Genomic DNA, 22,590 nt, shown 5'->3' on the forward strand with positions numbered 1-22,590 from the left:
ACTATATACAGCTAAAACGGCTTGTAAATATATGGAAAATGACTCTAAAGGCAGTAGAATATTTTGGAATACATCTAACCCACGTCATAATTCCTCGAGCCATTCTAATACCATTTCTTATATTTATACAGTAAATCACATGATCGGTGGTTCGTTACTTACGACTCTCTAAAATGGCAGCCTTCTAACTCCCTTTACAACTAACTAATCAACAACCATATACACCAATAGATACATCACTGAAAACCTCCTGTCTAGGGCTCAAGTAGTATCTAGACAATTTTCATCAACTTTTAGAGACCCTGTAACTGACCTCCTCCGCAACCATGTCATCTGTGATTACTGCCTTGACACCGAACCAGGTGAATGATGAATTGAATAAAATGCAAGCGTTTATCCGTAAGGAAGCTGAAGAAAAGGCAAGGGAAATTCAATTGAAAGCTGATCAAGAATACGAAATTGAAAAGACTAGCATTGTTCGTAATGAAATTAGTAACATCGATGCCAATTTCGAAGACAAGATGAAGAAAGCATCGTTGAAACAACAAATTACAAAGTCAACCGTTTCTAATAAGATGAGATTGAAAGTTTTGTCCGCTAGGGAAGAATGTCTCGATGCAGTCTTTGATAAAGCCTTGGAAGATTTGAAAAAACTTGTAAGAAAGGAAAAAGATTACAAACCAATATTAAAATCCCTTATTTTGGAAGCCACTTTAAGACTTTTGGAATCAAAAATCATTGTTAAGGTGACTGCTAAGGATAAAAAATTGGTTGAATCACTAGCTGGATCTATCTCAGAGGACTACAAGGAAAAAACTGGTAACCACCTCGAGATTTCCATTTCTGAGGAAGGATTGGATAAAAATACTGCTGGTGGTGCTGTCGTCACAAACTCTGACGGTAAAATTGTCGTTGACAACACTTTGGAATGTCGTCTAAGCATGTTGAGCGAAACTGCCCTGCCAGCTATCCGTTTGGAACTGTTTGGTCGTTCCAAATCCAGAAGGTTCTTGGATTAGTAGGTTATTTTGTACAAAGATATATAAACAATCAAAGAAGTTATAATAACAATAATGATACGCTAAAGACTCGTAGATATGTTTAATTATTCATATGTTATTGTACTACAAATCTCATCTTATCGCATAGTAAAACAAAAAAAAAATTCAGTTAGCCTGCTAAATCAATATAACTGCCTGGATCCTGGTATAAGGATCTACAGGTAGAAACTGAAAGTGAGAGCCGGCTCTCGGATGTTTGATTACCAGTCATGCAACAATTTTTTCGAAACATACCACGCTTTAGGTTTCTAGGTCGTCTTAATCCCACAAGGTTTGTTTCTACAACGGATACCTCATCTCGAAGGCTACCACTAACAACCAAAAATAAGCAATTGCTATCCTTAAAGCCTATAACTCCAAGTGATTCATATGTGAGCTGTACAATTTTCAATGATAGAGGTGATGTTACTGCAGTGTCTCAAAAATTTCCCAAATGGACTTTCTTAAGAGACCACTCTCTGTACCCTCGAGACCTGCGAAAGATTGATACTACTACGGTTGATATAATTCCCAGCATTCTAGTGAAACCTCATTGTATTGTGGTAAACATGTTACATATTAAGGCACTCATCGAAAGGGATAAAGTTTATGTCTTTGATACATCAAATCCATCAGCCGCAGCTAAACTGGGCGTATTAATGTATGATTTGGAATCTAAATTATCCTCTAGACGTGGGCCCACAGTAAATGGGACTACACCTCAGGCATATGAGCATAGTGCACTGGAAAGTATGCTAATCAATGTTATGAGTGATTTAGAAACTGAATACAAGATTCACCATGCACTATGTGGACATATTTTAAGCGAATTAGAAAATGAAGTCGATCGTGATAAACTTCGAGACCTTTTGATTAAATCCAAGAATCTTTCGCTTTTCTACCAAAAATCTTTATTAATTCGAGAAATGCTCGATGAATTGTTAGAAAACGATGAGGATTTGGCTGGCATGTATTTGGAGGTGAAGAAGACTGAGGAAGATGATTTTGCAGATTTGGAAATGCTGTTAGAGACATATTATACACAGTGTGATGAATATGTGCAACAAGCTGAATCTCTAATCCAAGACATTAAATCTACTGAAGAAATCGTCAACATTATCTTAGACGCCAATAGAAACGCACTCATGCTTCTTGAGTTAAAAGTCACAATCTACACATTAGGTTTCACAGTAGCTACACTGGTACCAGCATTTTACGGTATGAATTTGAAAAATTTCATTGAAGAGAATAACTGGGGTTTCCTATCAGTGGTAATTTTCTCCGTAACATCAGCATTAGTAGTAACTGCAGCCAATTTCAGAGCCCTAAGATCCATTACGAGACTTACTATGCTCAACAACCACTCAGGTGCACGTTCACCACGTCACAAACAGATGGCAACGCAGTATGCAGAAGAGCATATCCCACTTCTGTGGCAGCGCTGTAAAAGATGGACAAACGACATATGGCATGGTAAGGCACGCTCAAACCGTTTCAAACAGGGTCAAGAGGACAGGGAAATAATATGGAGATGGCTCCTAGACGATGAAAGGAAATAGTTTACTTGTATATACGAATCAAAACAGTTAATGGGAAAGGTATAGAGACCATTAATACCACTAGTACAAGTCCTCCATTCGAACCCCGTAAGTCGCATTTGAATTTGAATTTGCAATTTTTTTTTTTTTTTTTTTTTTTTTTTTTTTTTTTTTTTGCCATTGCTGGCTCGCGTGTCGCTTAACGATCTCCAAAGGGATTAAAATGCGCAAGCAACTTTAACAAGCATCTATCTATAAAGTTAGAGCTTATACGTGGAAAAGGGGGAGGACGCAAATCTGGCAACAAGGTTATTCTCTGCAAGATTTTATCATTGGAAATACCAAGATTGAGTTAACGTAAGTTAAATTATTAGTCTTGCCGTTATTTTCACTAAAGGGTGGTGGAATTTTCCTCCAGAACGCAAGATACCGTTTGGGAGTCATCAAAGAGTGGGTCGGATATATTCGCTTACGTTGAGACCTTTCGACTGATTAAACAGATATTATTATGTTTGCAGTAGCAGCTGCTCACGCAACACGTCTTGCCAAGGTTAAGGGAGCTCAGCATTTAGACATTTATGATGTGAGAATTATTCAATACAGATCAGCCATTTTAAGGCTTTCAGAAGCCATCAGATTATTGGAAGTTCTTGAAAAAAACTTAGAAAAAAGACAAGACGCTGGAAAGACGATTATACCATTAATCAATTACGTGCTTTCGCTGTGCGAAGGTCCTGTATTTAATATTCATCCTGTTTTGAGGAAAAGGTTTACTTTATTGAGTGAATTCAAACTTACTAAACTGAATGAAGTTAATCCACCACTTTCACCTTTCGGTGTGGAATACGACGTGGATTTTGCACCGTTTGTGGTAGATTTATCTCAGTTGAGGGAGAACGTCTACAATTCTAATTTACAATGGAAGCTCATGGGATGTCTCCAGGCAATATCCCAAAATGCTCTTGATATTTATGAGAAGAAATTGAAACACGTTTCCATGGAAAGAGCTTCTAAAAGACCTGCAGATTTCCCTGGCAAAGTGCTTCCACTGAATTATGGAGCAATTGATGATATTTTGAGGCCATTTGAGATGGAACTTTGTTTAGATTGGGCAGTTCTAATAAACGACAGAGAACAAGATACATCTTTTAAATCATTGAGAAAACTACAAAGTCAAGTGTTGACAAAGTTCTTATCAAATATTAATGAGAAAGTTTTCCCCGTGATTAGAACTTATTTCAACCAATTACAGAAGGCTTACAACAATAGAAGCCCAGCAGTTGCGAATTTGAAAGAACTACCACACTGGGAATTTTCAGTGCATAGATTGTATTCTTACATTTATCGAATAATCTGTGTATTGGATGTCATGGTTAATCTGACAAGACAGTTGTGGCTACCCAATAGAGATTATTTCTACAGTCTAAGGTCTCAGCTGTCTAGCGAAAATGTCTATGCCTACAACGAAATCTTAGATAAAATTGATTCCATTTGTAATGAACCAAAGCGTCATGTTACGGGTACTATCCTAGCCATCTTGGATAGTTGTTCCAATCCAAACTTAAACATTAGTGTAACGGCTAACACTGTACCGGAAATTTTTGCGAATTCCATTTGTAAGGTGACTCCAATCTTGAGGAACACTTTGCAATCAATTACTTCGTGGTTAGAAGTATGGAAATTCGTTGATAACAATCACGATTCTCATGAAAAATTAGCAAGTCTAAATGAGGAACAACTGTCTAACATGTTACAAGAAAGATTGGCTGTGGATAAATTGAATCAAGCGGAGATGCAACAGAGGACGAATAGACTAAGTCCCGATGTTACTCCTTCAGCGGCCGGTGGACTTAGTCGTACTGGTAGCACGATTAGAAGGAGCCATAGTAAAAGGTTGAGTACACCGACATCTCCCTCTACTTCGAGTAATATTAGTTCTCCTGGCAAAGTTTCACCATTGAAGATGAGTCCAGCCAATTCTGTAGATAAACCAAGTGCGAGGGGTCCAAATATAAGTTCACCTCAATTATCAAGGAGAAGTTCTATTGTCGATATTAGAATATCTTCACCGACTTCCCACTCAGGATCACCTCAAATATCAGGAAAGAATTCATTAGCAGATAGTAGAGTGGCTGGTTCAGTTCCGATGAAGAATGCTGGCGATCAAAAATGTACACCACGGTCACCCCTGGCGAATAGAACTGCCAATGGAAGACCTCGTTCATCCTCTCTACAGTCTGGTCACGATGAGGATACAAATACTAATCGTAAAGTCGCCCTACCGTCTCGTTCCACTTCTTTACAAGCACATGCTACAGTTAACCAAAAGAGAATACAGGATAGTTTCGCTCAGTTGACAAGAAGCAGAAGTATAAATGGGTCCTCGAATATTTCTGGAAGTCCAAATGGCAGGAAAATGCAGCAAACTACAAGGAAAACTCGAACACCGACTCTTACTGGTAATCCACCAACCTCCAGTAGACAGGGTTTTAAAAGCACTTCCGAGACTTCACCTTTACCTGAAATGGAAGAACTAAGCATTGGTTCAGGTGGAGGTCATGAACGTAAGAGACAGCATGAGGAACAAAACGGCGAGGAATCATCACCCAATGGTCTATCTAGTCCTCAAAAACGAACGCAACAGCAGCAGGAACAGGAGACACCATCTGGCGATAAACAACAGGAAAAAGAACAGCCTCAAGGACAACAAGAAGAGAAACATGGGCAACAATTACCATACGAACACCACAAGTATTTCGACCATAAAGTAGCGGATGAGCAGAATGGTTTACCATTAATAAAGAAACCAGAGGAATCAGGGCAGGAACCTTTAGAAAAAGAAGAATCAGAGGAAAGGGAGCAATCAGCAGAACCACAACAGGCTCGAAGCGAGCAGTCTTCATATCACGGGGCCGAAAGTATGTCTGCCCAAGAAGCAGATGATGCGCACTCTGTGCAAAAGAAAGTACGGTTCGCAGGTGTGGGACCCATGACTGAAGATGAACTTACTAGACCAACAAGGAGAGGATGGTACAGAAAGCCGGCAGTTCTGCATTATCCGCCACCCCCTCCGCAGTATTTGAGTCAAAAATTTAGACTTCGTCAAGAAGGTATGGCATTTAGAACAAGTCTTCGTGAGGAGAACGGCAAGGAACCTACTAACAAAAGAAATTCGATGGTTACTACCTTTGATGAACTAGCCCCCCCACCACAAAAGGAATCTGTTTCTCACAGGTTTGCCTCTATATTACGTGAAAAATTGAAATAAAATGAAATAGATTAATAAAGAAAAAAAAAAAGTACATAATGTATTATGAATCGAAGCAAGTAGACTTTTTATAGGTTTTTTTTTTTTGTTATTTTATCTGCATAGTACATTTTTCATCGCCATATCGCCTCTTGGAACATAAAGGAGCTCAAACTTAACTCATCGCTTGCACTCTTGGATGGGATGGTGTGAAAATATATCCATATAGAGGATCAATAGTCTTCTGAAGACCATGTCTTTTACATCCTTACTACCAGCACCAAAACATTCCCAAAGCGTCCCAGAGGATAACTTTAATGCAGAGCAAAAGAATAAGGAATTGGCTGTTCGGGCCTTAACACATCAGAAGGATGAACAGGATATTGAACGATCGGTGTTCGATTCTGCTATTACTAATAATCTGAAGTTTCAAGATTTTGTACCGATCCGTCAAAAAGATTTTGGCCTGCAGATACCCTTACCATCTCAAAATGAAATTGACGAGACTTATCGACGTACTAAAGGAATATTTGAACAGATTTTACTGAAAAATACACAGCCTGAAGCAGCCACCATTAGAAATAACCAGAGGGCACTTGAAAACACCCAGGAAATTTTAGTCCACAGTACTGGTGGTAAGTCTAATAGGAAATTGAAAGTGATTGAACATGCTAAGGATCCGTTACAACCAAATGCCCATAGGGCAAAGAAAGTAGTTGCACCACCTGTTGATGAACCAATGACACCAATCTTCCACAAGACTGATTCAGTGGAAACCGCTAAAAAAGTGAGCAAAGAGGAAAAAGATATGTGGAAAATACCTCCTGCTATTTCTAGTTGGAAAAATCCTAATGGTTACACTATTGGTATTGATAAAAGGTTAGCAATGGACGGTAGATACAATAAAGATAAAATGCAAGCTCATGAAATTAACGATGGATTTTCGCAGCTATCTGCGGCACTAGAAATGGCAGATCGAAAGGCTAGACAGGAACTCAAGTTGAAAGCAGAAGCCAAGAAACAAATTGCAGAAGATGAAAATAGAGAGAAGGGAGAGAAGCTGAGGATTTTGGCTCAAAAAGCTAGAGAAGAGAGATCACGTCAAAGAAACAAGAGAAGTCACAGAGCTATTGACGATGGATATAACAACGAGGCAACCCACCGTGAAGCCATTAGGAAGTCAAGACGAGAAGAACTGGAAAGAGATATAAGAAAATCAAAGATGAGCACTGCTGATCGTTTAAGAGAACTGGCATATTCTCAAGGAAGGGAAGTATCAGAAAAAGTTGTATTAGGTGCCGCCAAGTCGACAAATTCTTCAGGAGCACATTATGATTCAAGACTATTCACTAAAGGCGCTAATACACAGGCAAAGAGAGGTGAAGGGCAAGTTTACGATAACCCTCTTTTTTCACAATTAGGATCATCGTACAGAGCTAATTTAAATAAATTGGACAAAGATGTTGAAGATGAAGCATCCATGTCTGCTGGTCAGACTAAACCGATTGAATTTACCGCTGCTACTGATAATAATGATGCGGATAAAGAGAAGGAAGAGCATAAAGAATATGGATTGTCAAAGAAAGACGATCTATAATAAAGATATTTTTAAAAATAACGTATTTAGTTAAAATCAAATTTCAATCATCTTGATCCTCTTCATTAGCAGTTACGTTGGTAAAATCATCCAAGATATCCTTATCATTTCTCTGCACCGCAGCTAAAAACCTTTGAGAACGTCTGATGGCATACTGTTCCACTTTTTTAATCGTCCCACTGACTTTGACGGCATTCAATATTAAAGAATCCACTTCACCAATTCTATTTGTGAGGCATAGTGCCATGAGCACAAGATCTGTATCCTCCCGATGGCATCTGATTATACCAGTAGAAGTTCTATTGGAAAAGTATTTTACTTGAAGTAATGATCCAGCTTTACCTAACCCATAATCACCAAAATTGGTTTGCAAGGAACGTCGTACCTCCTGTGCAATGGTCTTGGCACTGATTTGAGATGGTGACACTCTGTGATGCCGCAGTAGTATACCGGTATTAATAGCCCTTGATTCACTAGATTGTTTAGCTTGAGGTGTATCACATGGATACAGCACTTCAAAAAGGATGTATCGAGTCTTTAAACGAACCATATCAAGCCATCTGGGTCTTATACTTCTCAATAAATCAAAGTGCTTCTCTTCATCGAGCAATGAAATTTTTCACTATGCGATGAGCTTGGCAAAAAATGTCACTACAATAATGATGAAGACGAAGTAATATTAAAATTATACAAACACTATTTATTGATCCTAAGCACGTCAAACAAGGATTTTATTCAAAGCTGCAATTTTTCTTTGAAAAGTTTCTCCACCTCGGCGACAGCATCTCCGGCAGCGGTTGGTTTGTCCCCCATACCTTGGAAAACGTTACCTCTACCACCAGCTTTTCCACCAATGATACCAGAAACCTGCTTAGCAACAGTTGATCCGTCAATGCCCTTAGATAGTGCAGCATCTGAGATGTAGCAACCGTGGGCAATTTTGCCCTCAGGATCGTTACCTGTGAACAAATAAATAGACTTATCCTTAGCAGAGGATTTCACATAGTTAACAGCTTCTGTGATAGCCTTAGCGTTTGTAGGAATGTCAACGAACTTTGCCAAAAATTGGGAGTTTTCATTCTTGGCGAAATATTCCTTGACTTCATCCAAGGTCTTCTTAGACTCTTGTTTGGCTCTAGTTTTGATCTCATCCTTGACCACTTTTTCGATCTTGGCAAATTTGGTCTTTAGTTCTTGCTTGGATACTACTGAAATAGACAATTGACCCAATTTGACACTCAATTCTTTCAATTTCTTTTCCTTTAGGGGTGAGAATGGCAATCTATCAACAGCATTTAATTCTTTGTCGAATTCGTTGGCAATTCTTTGAGCTTCATAGGCTTCTGAACCGGTCACGGCAACGATACGTCTGATACCCTTGGCGATACCACTTTCTTCCAAGATAACGAAAACTTTAATGTCCCCAGTCTTAACGACGTGTGTACCACCGCAAAACTCTACAGAATATTTGGACCATTCTTCATTAGATGGGTTAGCCAATAAATCATCCACTGATTTACCCACGGAAACCACACGAACAGGGTCTGGATAAGTTTCACCAAAGACAGCACGAACACCATAGATACTTTTAGCATCAGTAAGGGGTACATCCTTGTAATAAACAGACATGTTCTCTTTTATTTGTTTGTTACAAATATCTTCCACTTTGAGAATCTCATCAGCAGCCATACCTTTTTTGTGAGAGAAATCGAATCTGAGCTTCTCTGGAGCCACGAGAGAACCTTTTTGTTCAATATCATTGCCCAAAACTTCTCTTAGGGCGAAGTTTAAAATGTGAGTACCAGTGTGGTTGTTCTTGATTGGGAAACGACGCAATTCATCATAAGATGCAATAATTTTATTACCAACCGACAATTTTCCTTCAAGTAACGAACCAGTGTGGAAGACGAACCCATTGTACAATTGCACATTTTCCACGTTGAATTCAGCGACATCGTCGATGACAAGTTTACCGGTGTCGTATTCTTGACCACCTTGTTCTGCGTAGAAACAAGTCTTGTCTAGAATAACACCATATTTCTTACCAGGTTCAGAGATTTCGTTGACGAACTTGGTACCATCGTGCAATTTCAAAATGGTGGAATCCACATTTTCCATGCCGTATTTGTATTCATCCTTAGTCTTAGGCACGTTTTCACCGTTCAATTCGGAGATTTCATGAACGTTTAATTTCAAAACTTCAGCACCATCTTTTTTACCACCTCTCTTAGAAGCTTCATAAGATTCTTGCTTGGCCTTTTCAAAGCCTGGACCATCGATAGTCAAGCCCTTTTCTTCAGCCATCAATTCAGTCAAATCCACTGGGAAACCGTAAGTATCGTACAATCTCCAGACTTGTAACCCGTCTAAGGTCTTTTTACCTGAGCTAGTAGCAGCGTCAGCGTATTTTTCGAATAATCTTTCACCACGGTCCAAGGTCTTGGCAAATGAAACTTCTTCTTCGTTCAAAATTTCGAACAAGTAGGATGGATCCTTAGCAACTTCAGGGAAGATATCTTGAACTTGAGAAATCAAAGTTGGCACCAATCTGGAAAAGAAATCCCCAATTGGATAGTTCATGTATTTACGAGCGAAACGAGCACCTCTTCTTAAAATACGTCTCAAGACGTAGCCTCTACCTTCATTATTTGGTACACCACCATCAGCAATTGCGAACACCAAAGTACGAACGTGATCAGCCAAAACTCTATAAGCGGTATCTATACCATCAGTATCTTCAGCACCAAATTTACCAGCATATGGTCTCACGCCGGTGACCTCATGAATACGTGCAAATAGCGGTGTGAAAACATCAGTGTCGTAATTCGATCTGTAATCTTGTAAAATGGAAACCACTCTTTCGAATCCCATACCGGTATCGATGTGTTTTGCTGGCAATGGTTTTAAACTACCATCTTGTTCTCTGTTGAATTGCATAAACACAAGGTTCCAAACTTCCAAAACATCGGGATCATCCATGTTGACCAAAGAAGCAGCATTTCTACCACCAATTCTGTCGAAATGAATTTCAGAACAAGGTCCACAGGGGCCCTGATCACCCATTTCCCAGAAATTATCCTCAGCATTACCAGGCAAAATATGACTTTCGTCCACACCGACAGACTTCCATAATTCAAAGGCTTCCATATCAGCTTCTAATCCATTTTTTGGATCACCTTCGAAATAAGTAACATATAGTCTGTCTGCAGGTAAACCGTAAACTTTAGTCAACAATTCCCAAGCGTAGGAAATTGCACCTTGCTTGAAATAATCACCAAAGGACCAATTACCCAACATTTCAAAAAAAGTGTGGTGATAAGAATCCTTACCTACATCTTCTAAATCGTTGTGCTTACCACCGGCTCTAATACATTTTTGAGAGTTGTATGCACGTTTCAAATGGTAAAAATCAGAGGACGGATCCACAGTACCCAGAAAGATTGGCTTGTACTGATTCATACCAGCATTGGCAAACAAAAGTGTTGGATCATCGTAAGGAACCACTGGTGATGATGCAACAAATTTATGGTCCTTGGATTTGAAAAAATCTAGAAAAGCCTTACGCACATTAGTGGCAGTCCACTTCTCCCTATCACCAATAGTCATCTGAGAATGTAAAGTCCTGAAATTTCTTGAAATTATTCTGCTTGTATACAACGACCTGGAACCAAACGTTTTGAAAAAAATCTTTTACTATAAAAAAGCGTCTCTAACCAGAAGCCTGTCGTAGATATTATCCTGTCTACTTCTCAAGCTCTAAAATTAACCCTAAGAGCGCCAAAGTTCCAATACTATCTTCAGTATTTCTACTTTTTAGTATTGGTTTCTTTCTCATCTCATCTTCTCGAGACAAAGGATGAAAAAAATATGTGAACACGCGTACTAAAGGACCTCTGAACTTCAGATGATATGATAAGAAACTGAGTATTGCGAAAGGCTTGGAAGTCCAATGAAGTTGATAACGGCGGGAATTGTCTTTTTGACAGTGCTCAAAACTGTAGTATGCCTGTCAGTTTCTTTACAGTCCGCTAGTGTTTCTGAGAGGTTTAAAATATGGACGATTGCTCAACACCTATTTCGAGGTGATAAAAAAGGTATCCTGGCAACAGTATACCCACTAGTAATGCAGTTGGATGAGGACTTAGAGGATACACCTGTTGCGAATCTTTGTGAAGTGGTTAGTGCTCGTTTGTCCGAACTGGGGGAGCTAGACTTAGCCTCGTTGATGCCGCTGTATTGTCAATGGTACCCAATGGGACTTCCTTTTCCCAGTAGCTACGACCATTTAAAGAGTGAAACATATTTTGTGTTGAATAATAAAAGGTATGACCACTCTGACGATGTATTCTACTTGAAATCTGGAGAGTTGAAGAAACAGGCCCAGATGCCAGATGAGGCAGTGGTGGCGGTTAACGACGTGATCATTGGCAATAATCCAGAGGCCCCTATAGTGTATTTCTATGGATGCCCAGATGATGACGAAGCCACTTTTGAAGAATTCAACAGAAATTTGTATTCTGAAGCTACGGAGACCGGTAAACTGAGATTTATATGGAGGTCTACCTGCCATGTAAGGAATGATACAGAGATTGGGCCCTTCCCAGTGGAACTGAGTATTCGCGATGGGAAAAGTAATATTGATGTTTTACCGATAGATCATCTAGGGGTTCCTCATCAATTTGACAAATCGAAATATGGCCTAATTAACCCTACAACGAATCAGTTAAGCGATCTTGATCTAAAAGTGGCTCACTTAATTGCACAGAAGTACAACTCCAGCAAAGACTTTAACTCTACGCTGGACTATGCAAGAGGGATTATCAACAATTTTCCGCTGTTGGTTCCTGAATTAATCACCATGAAGAACAATACAGAGGCTATTATGGACAGTAATACAAATCTGACCGAATCTGGTGTGGATCATAAATTGCTTGGACTTTTCATCAACGGTGAAAATTGGAGATTCTCCTCACTTGACCAATATACATTGCTTAATGCCCTAGAATCAGAGTATCGCAGATTGAAACAGCTATTATCGGGTCTGGTTAAAATGTACTCAAAATCAACTTTGGTAACTGCCAAAGATCTCATAACAAAGTTTTCACAAATCTCTATCCCCAATTTACAGCAATCGCAACCTATCAAGGTAGATCTGCATAGAATTTCCGGGTTCTCTGAAAGTGTCATATATTTCAACGATATCGAAATAGACGACCAGTACAGAGAACTCACAACTGATATTAACAAATTCTTTGAAAAATCTAAATTTGGTGAAATACCGGAATATAGACACAACTGGAACGAGTTGATCTTCGTGATCGATTTCAACAATTTGGAAGATCCGGATACTAAATTAGCTCTAGATGGTCTCAAACGTGCAATTGGTGTTATCACTCAAGGTTACCCCCAAAGAATAGGATTATTGCCGCTCAACACCGGAGCTTCTGATGACATTATTAGAAAAATCTACGAATTGAAAGACAGAGATTTGTTGGAATTAGAAGATTTCTTGGGAAATGAATTAATTAGAGGTCGTACAATTTCCTCTGATTATACCAATACACCAGGAGTTGCTAAACTTCTAAGAAACCTTCAAATTAATGAAACATCGATTATTATCAATGGGGAAATCTATCCTTTCAGAAAAAACACTTGGCATTATTTAATTGCTAAGACTATCAAGAAAGATGTAGGCTACTTAAAAAGAGAGTTGAGAAAGTACATTAGGCACGATGGCGAAAAGGCGCAACCGATCATAGACGTGAGAGGGGTTCTACATATGAAGTCTTCCGAAACTAGACATATGAAATACACGCCGGATTATTTTGCAGATTCTACTTACACTACGTTGGATAACTCGGCTTTACAAGTATGGGATGAAAGAATTTTAGAATATGTTAAAGGCAAGGAATACAACCTGTTGCATACTATCACTCTTGTGGATGACTTTAACACTTTACAGGCGTTAAAAAGGTTACACAATTTAATTGGAATAAAGTTTGTTGGTGTTAAGTTCAGGATAATCCATTCTGGAGCACTTGAATCCAATTGGAAGATTTTAAAGAAGATCTCATCTAAACCATCTTTCCTTAAAGAGTTGAAATCGTTGATCAAGAAATCTGCTCGTGTAATCTCCACCAATGAGTTAAATCGAAATGTTCTACAAAGCTGGCTAGTCGACTTGAAACCTGAGTTTCTTTCCGCCAAGTCCTTTATGCTAATTAACGGAAGATTTATTCATTTCGAGGAAAATGAAATCCCACAAATCAAATTGTTTGAAACAACTATTAAAAGAGAAGCTCAACGAACCATTGATGCCTTGGAAGCATTAGAAACAATTCTACCTGGGGTAACAAGCAACAAAATCGATCCGGAATTCATGGAAAACATTTCTGCAACTCTAACAAAAATGTTCTATCAGGGGACAGAGCTTTATGGAAATGGTCCAGTATTCACGACCGAAAGCACGCTCTCAAGATTTGACATGTCTGAAATTTTACAGGTAAACAATTTTACCATTTTTGAAAGCAGCAATGACGGAGACAAACCTATTGATGTTGTTCTCGTCATAGATCCACTAGAGGAAAGGTCCCAAAGACTTCTTTCCCTAATCACTGACATACAACAGCTGCCTTTTCTCAATGTAAAAATTGTCATTTACCCTACTGCAGATCTCAAATTTATGCCTATTGACAGAATTTATGTGCCCAATTTCCCGGATGAACTTGGCGGCAAATTAACTGATATTGAATCTAAATTCGATGTGGCAGTGGAGGTCCCGCGAAATTTTGTGTTGAATGATAATAAGAACGTTGGTGGATACTTAGTTGAAGTTCATGCCTTCGATGAGAGACAGCCAGTAAGTGAAGGAATAATCGATGGTTTGGGAAACGTATGCCTAGAGCTAGTTGATAGTACCGGAAAATCCGTAGATAAAACCGTTACTATGATGACATTTGGATATGGTCAATTTATAGTTCCCAAACTAGGTTCCAATTTCACAATCAAGAGTTGTGATCCTCGGTACAAGGTAGTTTCCTTCTCTTCAGATGCTCGTGCCGATTACATGCCAATGGAATCTGTAAATGTCACAAGTTTAAATCCAGTGGTGACATATGTAAAATTGCAAAAGGTAGATGAAGTGGCCAAAATTACAGTAGAAGAAAGTGTTATCAATATTTTCACTATTCCAAAAAACGAGCATTCATTTGAGCAGGAGTACCAAAAAATGGTTTTGCACATCCTACACAGCCCACAGCATGGTTATATGGGCGTCAAATTTTGGTTGTTAGATCAGCCATTTATTTCTCAATCCTTAAGAAAATTTATTGATGTCATCAATTTAGATCCAAAACTGGATGGAAACATCGAACTTGTGAAATATGAATGGCCGCCATGGTTAAGGCCTCAAAGGTTTTTGGAACGAAGAATGGATGCCTACAAAATTCTATTTCTCGACCTCTTATTCCCACAATCAGTTTCTCGAATTATCTACATGGATCCTTCAATTTCCCAACTACCTGATCCTTTCAAGTTAAACGAAAAGGTAAAGACCAAGTTACCCTTTGCAATGTACAAAATGGTCGGTCACGGCTACTGGGAAACTCATTACTGGGCCCAACGTCTTGGCGATCGAAATTTGAAATTCCATTCTGTGCATCCGGCATTTGTGGTCAATCTACAACAATTGCGTGAATATAATGGCGGTAACAAATTAAGAATTCATTACCAAAGGTTATCTGCAGACGTACTTTCCCTCGCAAAAATTGATCAGGATCTAATTAACGACGCTCAAGAAGAAGTACCAATCCGCACCTTAAGCAGTTCTACAATAGTATTTCTGAATACGAAGAACCAAAATTCGGTTAACGCCTGGCTAACGAACTTTCAAAAACTAGCAGCTAAAGAGGAGACCGCTGGTTTCGCTACTGATGAAAATCCGGGGATTAAACAAGAAGGTACTAGAGAAACAATAGATCTCATGCACGATGAGTTGTGAGCACACTGGAAGTAAATTAGAGAGAATGGAGATAACGAAACGGGAAACCAAATGAAGCCTTTCGATTCCTACGTCAAAGCGTTCCTCATCTCTGCAGCTCATCGCTTCCTTTTTTTTTTTTTCCTTCTTCCACGGCGTATAGTTGAAAAAAATTGAAAAAATTCGTTCTTCCGACAGAATGAAATAATAGAATGAAATAAGAACAATAATAATAATAACAAAAAAAAAAAAGTCTTTAAGGGCCTTTTACCGTTACACTTGGCTATTACTGCTGACCCTTGATTATTTTCCTCATTGTCGCATTGAATTATTCCCGCCTGAATAGTTTACACGCTGTTGCGTTATGTGTTCGATCGACTTTGATTTGAATAATGTTGTAAAGCAGGAAACCATAGAAAATAATGCAGGGACTCACCAGGGCTTAAACCTTTTTAGCCAGCACCAACCCTCTCCAATACAAGTTCCACAACAGCAACAGCAACAACAACCTCAGTTTCAAGCTCAGTCCCAGCAACAACAACAACAAGTTCAATTACCCCCGGGAACTAAACGATTAGCATGTTCAAATTGTCGGAGAAGAAGAAAAAAATGTGATTTAAACTTCCCCTGTGGTAACTGCATTAAACTAAAGTTAACTTGCAATATAAATGGTGAAGATTTAAGAAAAAAAAGGTATTCAGCGTCATATGTCAAATCATTGGAATCACATATTGCATATTTGGAAAATTCTTTTAAAGATTTAGTGGAAAGAGCATGTCCAGAGGATTCAGATTTGAGAAAGAATTTAATGTTGGATGATATCGTATCTGGGTTTATGTCAGCGCCCTCAAATAGTGATAATAGTAATTTTAATAATAGACCCGCTGCCAGTATGGAGACAGATCCTATTGTGGATGAGGAAACAGATTCTATGAGGGCACTATTAGAATTTGCTGGTACAAAGAGAAACACAGTGACACCAGAGCTACCAACTGAACCTCCTGAAAAAAAGAAGAAGAAAACCTTCCACAAAGGATCTCTTTACCCTGATGATACGAAATCTCAATCCTTTACCAACTTGGCGGCGGCGCCTGCCATGATGGCTTTAGGTTCTTCAACTTCATCTTCATCTTCCCAAAATGAAATGTCAATTACAGCCGCGCTAGATAAAACAATCAGTGATGAACGGATATCAGATTTAAAGAAAACGGTAATTGTAAGACCTTCAGGTGATGGGTTAAACCAAAATTCTTTGAATAATGATCCCAAAATTCTGAAATCATTATCAAATTTTTACAGATGGCTCTACCCTGGTCATTTCATCTTTTTACACAGAGAAAGTTTCCTTTATGGGTTTTTCAATCATGCTAAAAACAACTACAGAGGTTCTCCTTATTGCTCCGTAGAGTTGATCTATGCCATGTGTGCGGTCGGATCGCGTCTTAGTAGTGATTTGCAACCTATGTCAGAGGAGTATTACGAAAGGTCAAAGACTGCACTTTTGAAGCTAGTCTTCGATGACCATAGTGTTGCGAGAATTACTACAGTACAAGCCCTATTCTGTTTAGCATTCTATGAATTGGGGAAAGGTGATACTCAGTTAGCATGGTACTTCTCAGGTCTAGCCATTAGAGTTGGATATGATATGGGATTCCAATTAGATCCTGAAGTTTGGATTACTGCAGACGATGATATCGTTACGGGCCGTACTAAATTGACTAAAAGTGAATTGAGAATCAGATCAAGAATTTATTGGGGGTGTTTCGTTGCAGATCATTTAATTTCTTTGCTTTTGGGTAGAACAACTTCATTAAGCGTTAGTAACTCTACCATACCTGAGTCCGACGAATTACCAGAAATTGAGGGTGTAGAAGATTTTAGATTTGCAAGTCAACATGTTTTACAAGTTTCATTACCATTGAAAAACATGATTATTTTATCGAGAATAGTACAAATTTTCACAACCCAAATTTTCATTGAAACTTTGGAGACGAAACACAAAGTTGCCCATCTGATTAGATTTAATTTGAAAGTTTTCAACTGGAGACAATTACTGCCTGATTTTTTAAAATGGTCGAAGGAAAAATTAAGAGATCATGACATATCTACAGATCCAACAATCTCTTACTTCTGGTACCTGTACTATATCGTTCTCCTAACTTTTAACAAACCATTTATCGAAGACTGTGAAGAATCTAAAACCGTGGTTGGCGAATTGGTAGACGACGTTAAGATGCTGTTTGACGGATTTAGAATTAAATTTGGCGGATTCCAAAAGGCTAGTCTATGTCAGTTATACACTTGTCTACTGGCAATCAATTCCTTGATCAAACTGACATGCTATGCAGAAGTTGGTAGTGTAGGTGCAGGAACTAAATTTTCAGCAAGACCCCCACATACACCACAATGTGACCATTCGCCTCAATGCACTAAAAGGCTTGAACAGCTGGGGTTCTTCTCAAACGTCTTCCACTATCACATGTCACCGCAGTTCGGTTTACCAAAGAGACTACAGGAGGATGCCAAGTACAATTCGGAACAGGAGAAACAGACCGTCAATCAGGTCTGTAACTCCAGCTACATCCACGATTTTACGCTGAGTAATGAAATTGACGACATGATTAAAGAACTGTTCGGCCTAGGAGATGTGCTGCTGTGAAGAACGCTAGTCTCACACTCTTAAAGTCATTATTATTGTTATTGTCGTCATCACATGCGACGTTGACCCTTTGTGAGCATATGCTATGGGATGCGGAAGGAAGAACCGCTCTATTGAGGATATCTCAACAACTACGAGGTCAATTGACCTGAAACAAACGCTCACGGGCAATTCAGCACTGTAGAAGCTCTGTATGCCATTGCTTAACTGCTAGCAAACACATATTGCCTACGAGTGACATACTCCCATTATCTACCTCATCGCTTTGTGCGAGCGTTTCCATTATTTCTCCGGAACTCTTTCTATCGTTTCTTTTTCTCACGGAGAGAAAAAAAAGACGCTCCCTGCGATGAGCCATCGTGCAAATCACATCGCATCGCATTTTCACTCATGGATTATAAATAGAGAGCGTATCTCATCTCATCTCATCTCATCTCATCCATTTGCAATTGCTTACTAGTTAAACTATTAATCATTAGAGATTGTATTTCGATAATAATGGAGTTTTATTCGCCACAGCCAGAGCATGCCCAATTGGGGTCTATGCTAGGGAAAGCTAACGAAAGATTGCTCTCCCAATTGCACCAGCAAGTTCTAGCAGCTACAAATGGTAACCGTAATAACAATATCGGTGGTGTAAACCCTTCTACATCAATAGATAGCGTACTTTCGAGTGGTAATGGCAGCAATGGAGAGCATCCAATACCATCACCACCACTTTCACCCAAATTTGATAGCCATCATTACAAAATTTCTGCATTACCCGATGATTTGAGAGAGGAAGAGGATGAAGACGAAGACGACAGTGATTCTATCAAAGTTCAATTATCGTGGGTTCCAGGACTCTCGCCAAAGAGGTATAGGTATGCGCATTCGAATTTTTTGGGGGAATATAGAATCTTTAGCCCCCATGCTACGCAACCACGTACCAGAAGGTATAATACTAAGAAGTCTTTAGACCATCAGGAAAGAAGTGCACAGAATTTTAACAGGACCCGCAGATTTATGCGTAGGCATGAAATGTTGCTATCGGACACTCAGGATGATGATGATGATTATTCTGATGAATTACAAGTACCAAAGAGACCTTCAACACCACAGCGTCGTCGCAGAACTGCACAGCCGTTAGGCTCGCCTTTAGCTTCAGCAACTGCAGTCTCAGGTATACCACAATACGTTCCTAATATGTCATGGGAAAAATTGCCTGACTATTCGCCTGATCCTTATAAGACCCTGCCAGAGAACAACAGCAAATCGTTAAAGGTAGAATGGAAGGGCTCACCGATGGACTTGTCGCATGATCCACTTCGTCATCAATTGCATCCTGCAGAGTTGGTACTATCACAGATACTGAGGTTACCATGTGATCTTTATTTGGATTCTAAGCGTCGTCTTTTCCTAGAGAAAGTTCACAGGTTAAAACAAGGATTGCCATTCAGACGTACGGATGCCCAAAAGGCATGTAGAATTGATGTCAATAAGGCTTCAAGGCTTTATGCTGCCTTTGAGAAGGTCGGATGGTTAAATGATAGTGATTTCAGGAAGTTCTTGTAATCTTTATTATTCTTATTGCATTGGGTTTTAAACGGGGATTTTTTTTTTTTTTACATTACGGTTATTTTTTCACTAATTTAGTATTTCTCATTCATAACAATTTTTTGTTATACTATTATCGGATTTGGGTCATATATATATATATGTGTATGTATATGTTTTATTTTTTGTTTTTTTTTTTTTATTATTATTATTTCATTCTTCTGGTTCTTCATATCGACTAAGTAGTCTTTTTTTATATTCAACCATGTCTTTGTCCCATAATTCTGCCGCTACCGCATTTAATGGTGAACTATTATTAGGTTCTTCAAATAGAGATTGTAAAGAGAGTAAAATTGTCTGTACGTTATAAACTGCTGACCACTGGTCTTTTAAAATGTCTAAGCATATATTACCACTCATGTCAACATTTGGATGCCACATTGGTGAAATAAATTTAACCTTTGGTGGAACATAAGGGTAACTATCAGGGAAATGCAATGAAATTTTAAATTTTAATGATTCGTAAGGTGTTCCCTCGGGCCCTACGATCATTCCTGACCAATCTCTAAGATCATCTTCGTTATTGGGGAATGCACTTAATCCTGGCGTGGGTGACATCATTAGTTGTACTAATTCACTTTGTAAGCGTTTGACCACACTGTGGCCCTCTGGAATATGAACTTGCTTCGCCATCTGGGTGGGAATTGACGCTTTTCTTTGTAGTTTGTAGTTGTAGTTAGTTAACTTTGTGAACTTTCCTGCTTTTGATCCAACGGTAAATAATGGGTGAGATGAGGTCACGTGAAAAGAGATAGTAGTAAAGAGAAAGGTATTCAGGTTGTCAATCGTTTCAGCGATTCCAGATCCGGTGAGCTCACTATTGGCTCCTCCGGTGTTGGCGATTCGGTATTCTCCCCCACTGGCCCCAAAATTCTATTCGTTTCCCTATCGATGTAATGAGCTCTTAGATGACCAGAATCTTCAAGAGTTTGATGGGTAGTTTGAACAAGATCCATGGAGACCTTCTCCTCTGAATCCAGGTATAATTGTTTCAATTGCAACGTCAGTAATTTTAAAGAATCATCTAGCGGAGTCAAAGATTCCACAATTTGTTGAAATTCAGGAGAATCATCATTATGAGTTTTGAAAGCAGCTAGCACTAGTTCTTTAAATTTACCAATCCTTTGCTTTATAGTTTTAGCCTTGGTTATCCTTGTTTTCAATTCTTGATTTATTCGTAGCGCATTTTCTACTTGTTTAGCTTTCTCCTCCAATTGTAACCGACTCAATTCACTTTCACTCTGTGATGGAATAATTAAATTTCGTTGGTACGCCAGTCTAAACACGTTTGCATCTAACAGCTCTTGCGGTATTCTCAAAACGTTTCTCAATACGTAGAGTTCTAATTTATCAAAATTTTTATCCACAGACTGTTCTAATATACTTTCCAACTTGGCAATTCCAATCTTTATTTCTTCACTGTGATCCCTACCACCAACAATACTCTTCTCCATCAAATACTTCTCCATTGCAGCTGTGCATTTGTACATCACCTCATTAACTGCATTTATTATATCGTCAACAAGAGAAATAGCCGGATATTGAAGGTGTTCCGTCAATATTGACGTCGATTTCATGGTAGGAGCAGCCATAATGGATAGCCAAGACCTTTCCTTTAGGCTTTTCCCTCTCTTCTACTTCCCTTTTTTATGTAATGTTTAATTCATCTCGCTCCGATATAGCATAGATGCAGAAGCACAGTAATACAAACAGAGTATATTATACACTAATCACTATCTGAAGAACTGGAATCGCTATCCGAATCCCTCTCATATACAATTTCTTCGCCATTATCTTCTTTCATCTTAGGCAATTCTAAATCCTTATGGCTCTCCCTGTTTCCAGTAGAGACTTCGTCATCAAATGTCACCTTTTTATTTGATACTACTGGTAAATTTTGCGCCTGTGAACCATCACCTTGATCTGGTTGTTCCAATAGTGTACCTTCCACTGAAACAACTCTACCAGATGTGTAGACACTCTTCACCTTGAATTTCAGTTTACCATCAATTCTACCACCATCTTGATCGACCCAATGTCCCAAAGATCTAAATTTCTGAGTATCCTCTTGGCTTTGTTCTCGACTGTTGTTATCTTCTTCATCAACAAATGTCCAATCCATAGGGATATTATTTTTCTTAATGGATGCATTGAAGGCATCGTGAATCAAAAGACCAATATGAGATGCAGATTGAATAAAGATCCATCCTTCAATTATGTCACCAACTTGCGGTTGCCACACGTAAAGATTCACATCACACCATGTAAAACCAAATGGTGTATCTGCAGTTAACTTAACCATTTTGTTTGGTGCATTTTCATCGTTTAATGGATCTGCATCTAAAATACGTAAATTGTCATAACCAAGTACCATACCATTAACTTGACTGTTGTATTTCATAACCATTGGATTTAAATGTTGTTTCATAATACCTTGTTCAGGGTGCTGTTGGTATCTGGGGGCTAATGAGACGTAAAGTGATTGCGCAACACGTATTATACAGTTAGAGATTCCATCTTCTTCATTTATTGGGTTTTTAACTTGTTTCTTGTGCTCTCTGACAAATCTAGCGGCTTGAACACTTTCATAAGATCTCTTCGAGCTCATTGCAATGAATTGGATTGGAATATTTAGTGAGAAGAACAAGCGCCAATACTAGTCTTTCTACTAATGACCTCGAGATGAGATGAGCTGAGATGAGCTTTGAAATTTTTCATATCAGAAAAAATGTCAAAGTTCGACTCACATGACCCCGAAAGCTCTTTGGTGGATATCAACTTACAAGATACTCCAAAAAACTTGTGGGTGCGTTTAGTGCCTGTTCCTTGCATTTTGAGAATTTGGCATCTCTTGCATCTTTTTTTTTTTTTCTTTCTTTTATATATATAGGTATTCTTCTAGTTTATTTCCAAAATTTCAAGATTTAATGTACAA

General features: G+C 38.7%; 12 protein-coding genes across 12 annotated transcripts; 7 read left to right on the forward strand and 5 right to left on the reverse strand.

Annotated features, from left to right (window-relative positions):
- Window positions 1-326: 326 nt before the first annotated feature.
- Window positions 327-1,019, forward strand: VMA4 (H(+)-transporting V1 sector ATPase subunit E; the record flags this gene model as incomplete). Its single annotated transcript, XM_002496573.1, has 1 exon — window positions 327-1,019. One exon carries the CDS (start codon window positions 327-329, stop codon window positions 1,017-1,019), a length of 693 nt encoding a protein of 230 aa, XP_002496618.1.
- Window positions 1,020-1,270: 251 nt separating this feature from the next.
- Window positions 1,271-2,599, forward strand: MRS2 (Mrs2p; the record flags this gene model as incomplete). Its single annotated transcript, XM_002496574.1, has 1 exon — window positions 1,271-2,599. One exon carries the CDS (start codon window positions 1,271-1,273, stop codon window positions 2,597-2,599), a length of 1,329 nt encoding a protein of 442 aa, XP_002496619.1.
- Window positions 2,600-3,086: 487 nt separating this feature from the next.
- GIP4 (protein phosphatase regulator GIP4) lies at window positions 3,087-5,846 on the forward strand (the record flags this gene model as incomplete). The annotated part of the gene is made up of 1 exon (XM_002496575.1): window positions 3,087-5,846. The coding sequence occupies one exon, from the start codon at window positions 3,087-3,089 to the stop codon at window positions 5,844-5,846; it is 2,760 nt and encodes a 919-aa protein (XP_002496620.1).
- A 232-nt stretch (window positions 5,847-6,078) lies between these two features.
- PRP45 (mRNA splicing protein PRP45) lies at window positions 6,079-7,422 on the forward strand (the record flags this gene model as incomplete). Its single annotated transcript, XM_002496576.1, has 1 exon — window positions 6,079-7,422. The coding sequence occupies one exon, from the start codon at window positions 6,079-6,081 to the stop codon at window positions 7,420-7,422; it is 1,344 nt and encodes a 447-aa protein (XP_002496621.1).
- Window positions 7,423-7,465: 43 nt separating this feature from the next.
- POP5 (RNA-binding protein POP5) lies at window positions 7,466-7,972 on the reverse strand (the record flags this gene model as incomplete). Its single annotated transcript, XM_002496577.1, has 1 exon — window positions 7,466-7,972. One exon carries the CDS (start codon window positions 7,970-7,972, stop codon window positions 7,466-7,468), a length of 507 nt encoding a protein of 168 aa, XP_002496622.1.
- A 185-nt stretch (window positions 7,973-8,157) lies between these two features.
- On the reverse strand, window positions 8,158-11,028 carry ALA1 (alanine--tRNA ligase; the record flags this gene model as incomplete). The annotated part of the gene is made up of 1 exon (XM_002496578.1): window positions 8,158-11,028. The coding sequence occupies one exon, from the start codon at window positions 11,026-11,028 to the stop codon at window positions 8,158-8,160; it is 2,871 nt and encodes a 956-aa protein (XP_002496623.1).
- A 343-nt stretch (window positions 11,029-11,371) lies between these two features.
- KRE5 (Kre5p) lies at window positions 11,372-15,421 on the forward strand (the record flags this gene model as incomplete). The annotated part of the gene is made up of 1 exon (XM_002496579.1): window positions 11,372-15,421. One exon carries the CDS (start codon window positions 11,372-11,374, stop codon window positions 15,419-15,421), a length of 4,050 nt encoding a protein of 1,349 aa, XP_002496624.1.
- A 343-nt stretch (window positions 15,422-15,764) lies between these two features.
- Window positions 15,765-18,059, forward strand: TEA1 (Tea1p; the record flags this gene model as incomplete). Its single annotated transcript, XM_002496580.1, has 1 exon — window positions 15,765-18,059. The coding sequence occupies one exon, from the start codon at window positions 15,765-15,767 to the stop codon at window positions 18,057-18,059; it is 2,295 nt and encodes a 764-aa protein (XP_002496625.1).
- Window positions 18,060-18,557: 498 nt separating this feature from the next.
- Window positions 18,558-19,613, forward strand: ZYRO0D04444g (uncharacterized protein; the record flags this gene model as incomplete). Its single annotated transcript, XM_002496581.1, has 1 exon — window positions 18,558-19,613. One exon carries the CDS (start codon window positions 18,558-18,560, stop codon window positions 19,611-19,613), a length of 1,056 nt encoding a protein of 351 aa, XP_002496626.1.
- Window positions 19,614-19,808: 195 nt separating this feature from the next.
- UBC11 (putative E2 ubiquitin-protein ligase UBC11) lies at window positions 19,809-20,288 on the reverse strand (the record flags this gene model as incomplete). The annotated part of the gene is made up of 1 exon (XM_002496582.1): window positions 19,809-20,288. The coding sequence occupies one exon, from the start codon at window positions 20,286-20,288 to the stop codon at window positions 19,809-19,811; it is 480 nt and encodes a 159-aa protein (XP_002496627.1).
- A 140-nt stretch (window positions 20,289-20,428) lies between these two features.
- Window positions 20,429-21,247, reverse strand: MTW1 (MIND complex subunit MTW1; the record flags this gene model as incomplete). Its single annotated transcript, XM_002496583.1, has 1 exon — window positions 20,429-21,247. The coding sequence occupies one exon, from the start codon at window positions 21,245-21,247 to the stop codon at window positions 20,429-20,431; it is 819 nt and encodes a 272-aa protein (XP_002496628.1).
- A 134-nt stretch (window positions 21,248-21,381) lies between these two features.
- On the reverse strand, window positions 21,382-22,263 carry RPA43 (DNA-directed RNA polymerase I subunit RPA43; the record flags this gene model as incomplete). The annotated part of the gene is made up of 1 exon (XM_002496584.1): window positions 21,382-22,263. One exon carries the CDS (start codon window positions 22,261-22,263, stop codon window positions 21,382-21,384), a length of 882 nt encoding a protein of 293 aa, XP_002496629.1.
- Window positions 22,264-22,590: the final 327 nt, after the last annotated feature.

Source organism: Zygosaccharomyces rouxii (genome assembly GCF_000026365.1).
Source record: "Zygosaccharomyces rouxii strain CBS732 chromosome D complete sequence".
Taxonomy (NCBI): domain Eukaryota; kingdom Fungi; phylum Ascomycota; class Saccharomycetes; order Saccharomycetales; family Saccharomycetaceae; genus Zygosaccharomyces; species Zygosaccharomyces rouxii.